Below are 880 nucleotides of genomic sequence, written 5' to 3' on the forward strand. Positions count from 1 at the left end.
TATATATACCCAGTGATATGTATACAGTGCTGTGTATATGATGGAGGGGATGGTATATATACCCCAATAATATGTACATAGTGCTGTGTATATGATGGAGGGGATGGTATAAATACCCCATTTGCCCCCATTATACTAGGCTGTCACACACACAGGGGCACCACAGGCCTCTCTAGCAGCAGAGGGGTCAGAGCAGCCACTGAAAACATAAATCATCAGATTGGGTTAGTTTAGACAATCGTCATGAGCTGCCAACCGACCTATCGATGAGAATATTGGAATCTCCCATCCAGGGGATGAGGTGCCTGCCCTGCTCGTGGTACAGGGCCTTCGGGTCGTCCCGGAACACTTTACAGGCATAGCCGAACACAAGCAGGTCCGCCACTGCCTGCTGCTTCCCGCTGCTCTTCTTCCTCGGAGCTCCTGAGTACATCCTGGCCTCCCTATGCGGCTCTACAACAGGAAAATACACCGAAGGCCTCTGACACCCAGCCAGCCCCGGTACAAGATGGCGGGCCCAACACTTCCGCTTCCTATTCCTCAGCACATTCCACACTCTCGCGGGACCTGTCACCGACTCCAGGAGAAATACATAGAAAATATTACCTCATTATTAACATACATTAGAAGCAGAGATTTACATTTATCCCGCTCATGTATAGTGTTTTTATTTTACCAGACGATTGAAAGTGCGGAAGCAGAAAAAATGGACTTCCGCCCACCCCAATATGGCGGCAGACACTTTTCTTTATTGTGAAGAGGCAGGGTTGTCTGCTCTGAGCTCTCTGCAAGGCTGGCTCATTTGTTTCATGGACATCTATGTATAAATAATTAAAATACAAATATGTATGTGTACTTATTCTACTGGTGTTTTTTTTTT

The 880-nt window shown here is 46.8% G+C and overlaps 1 protein-coding gene across 1 annotated transcript in view; it reads right to left on the reverse strand.

Moving 5' to 3' along the window:
• The window catches only part of SFSWAP (splicing factor SWAP), a 60,797-nt gene extending 60,287 nt beyond the window's left edge, over positions 1 to 510 (reverse strand). Inside the window, exon 1 of the mRNA XM_072415720.1 lies at positions 261 to 510. Within this exon, the coding sequence (XP_072271821.1) occupies positions 261 to 433 (173 nt within the window). The 5' untranslated portion in view covers positions 434 to 510. The remainder of the gene's footprint in view (positions 1 to 260) is intronic.
• Between the last annotated feature and the right edge of the window lie 370 nt (positions 511 to 880).

The sequence above is a fragment of the Pyxicephalus adspersus genome, chromosome 6, assembly GCF_032062135.1.
Source record: "Pyxicephalus adspersus chromosome 6, UCB_Pads_2.0, whole genome shotgun sequence".
NCBI lineage: Eukaryota > Metazoa > Chordata > Amphibia > Anura > Pyxicephalidae > Pyxicephalus > Pyxicephalus adspersus.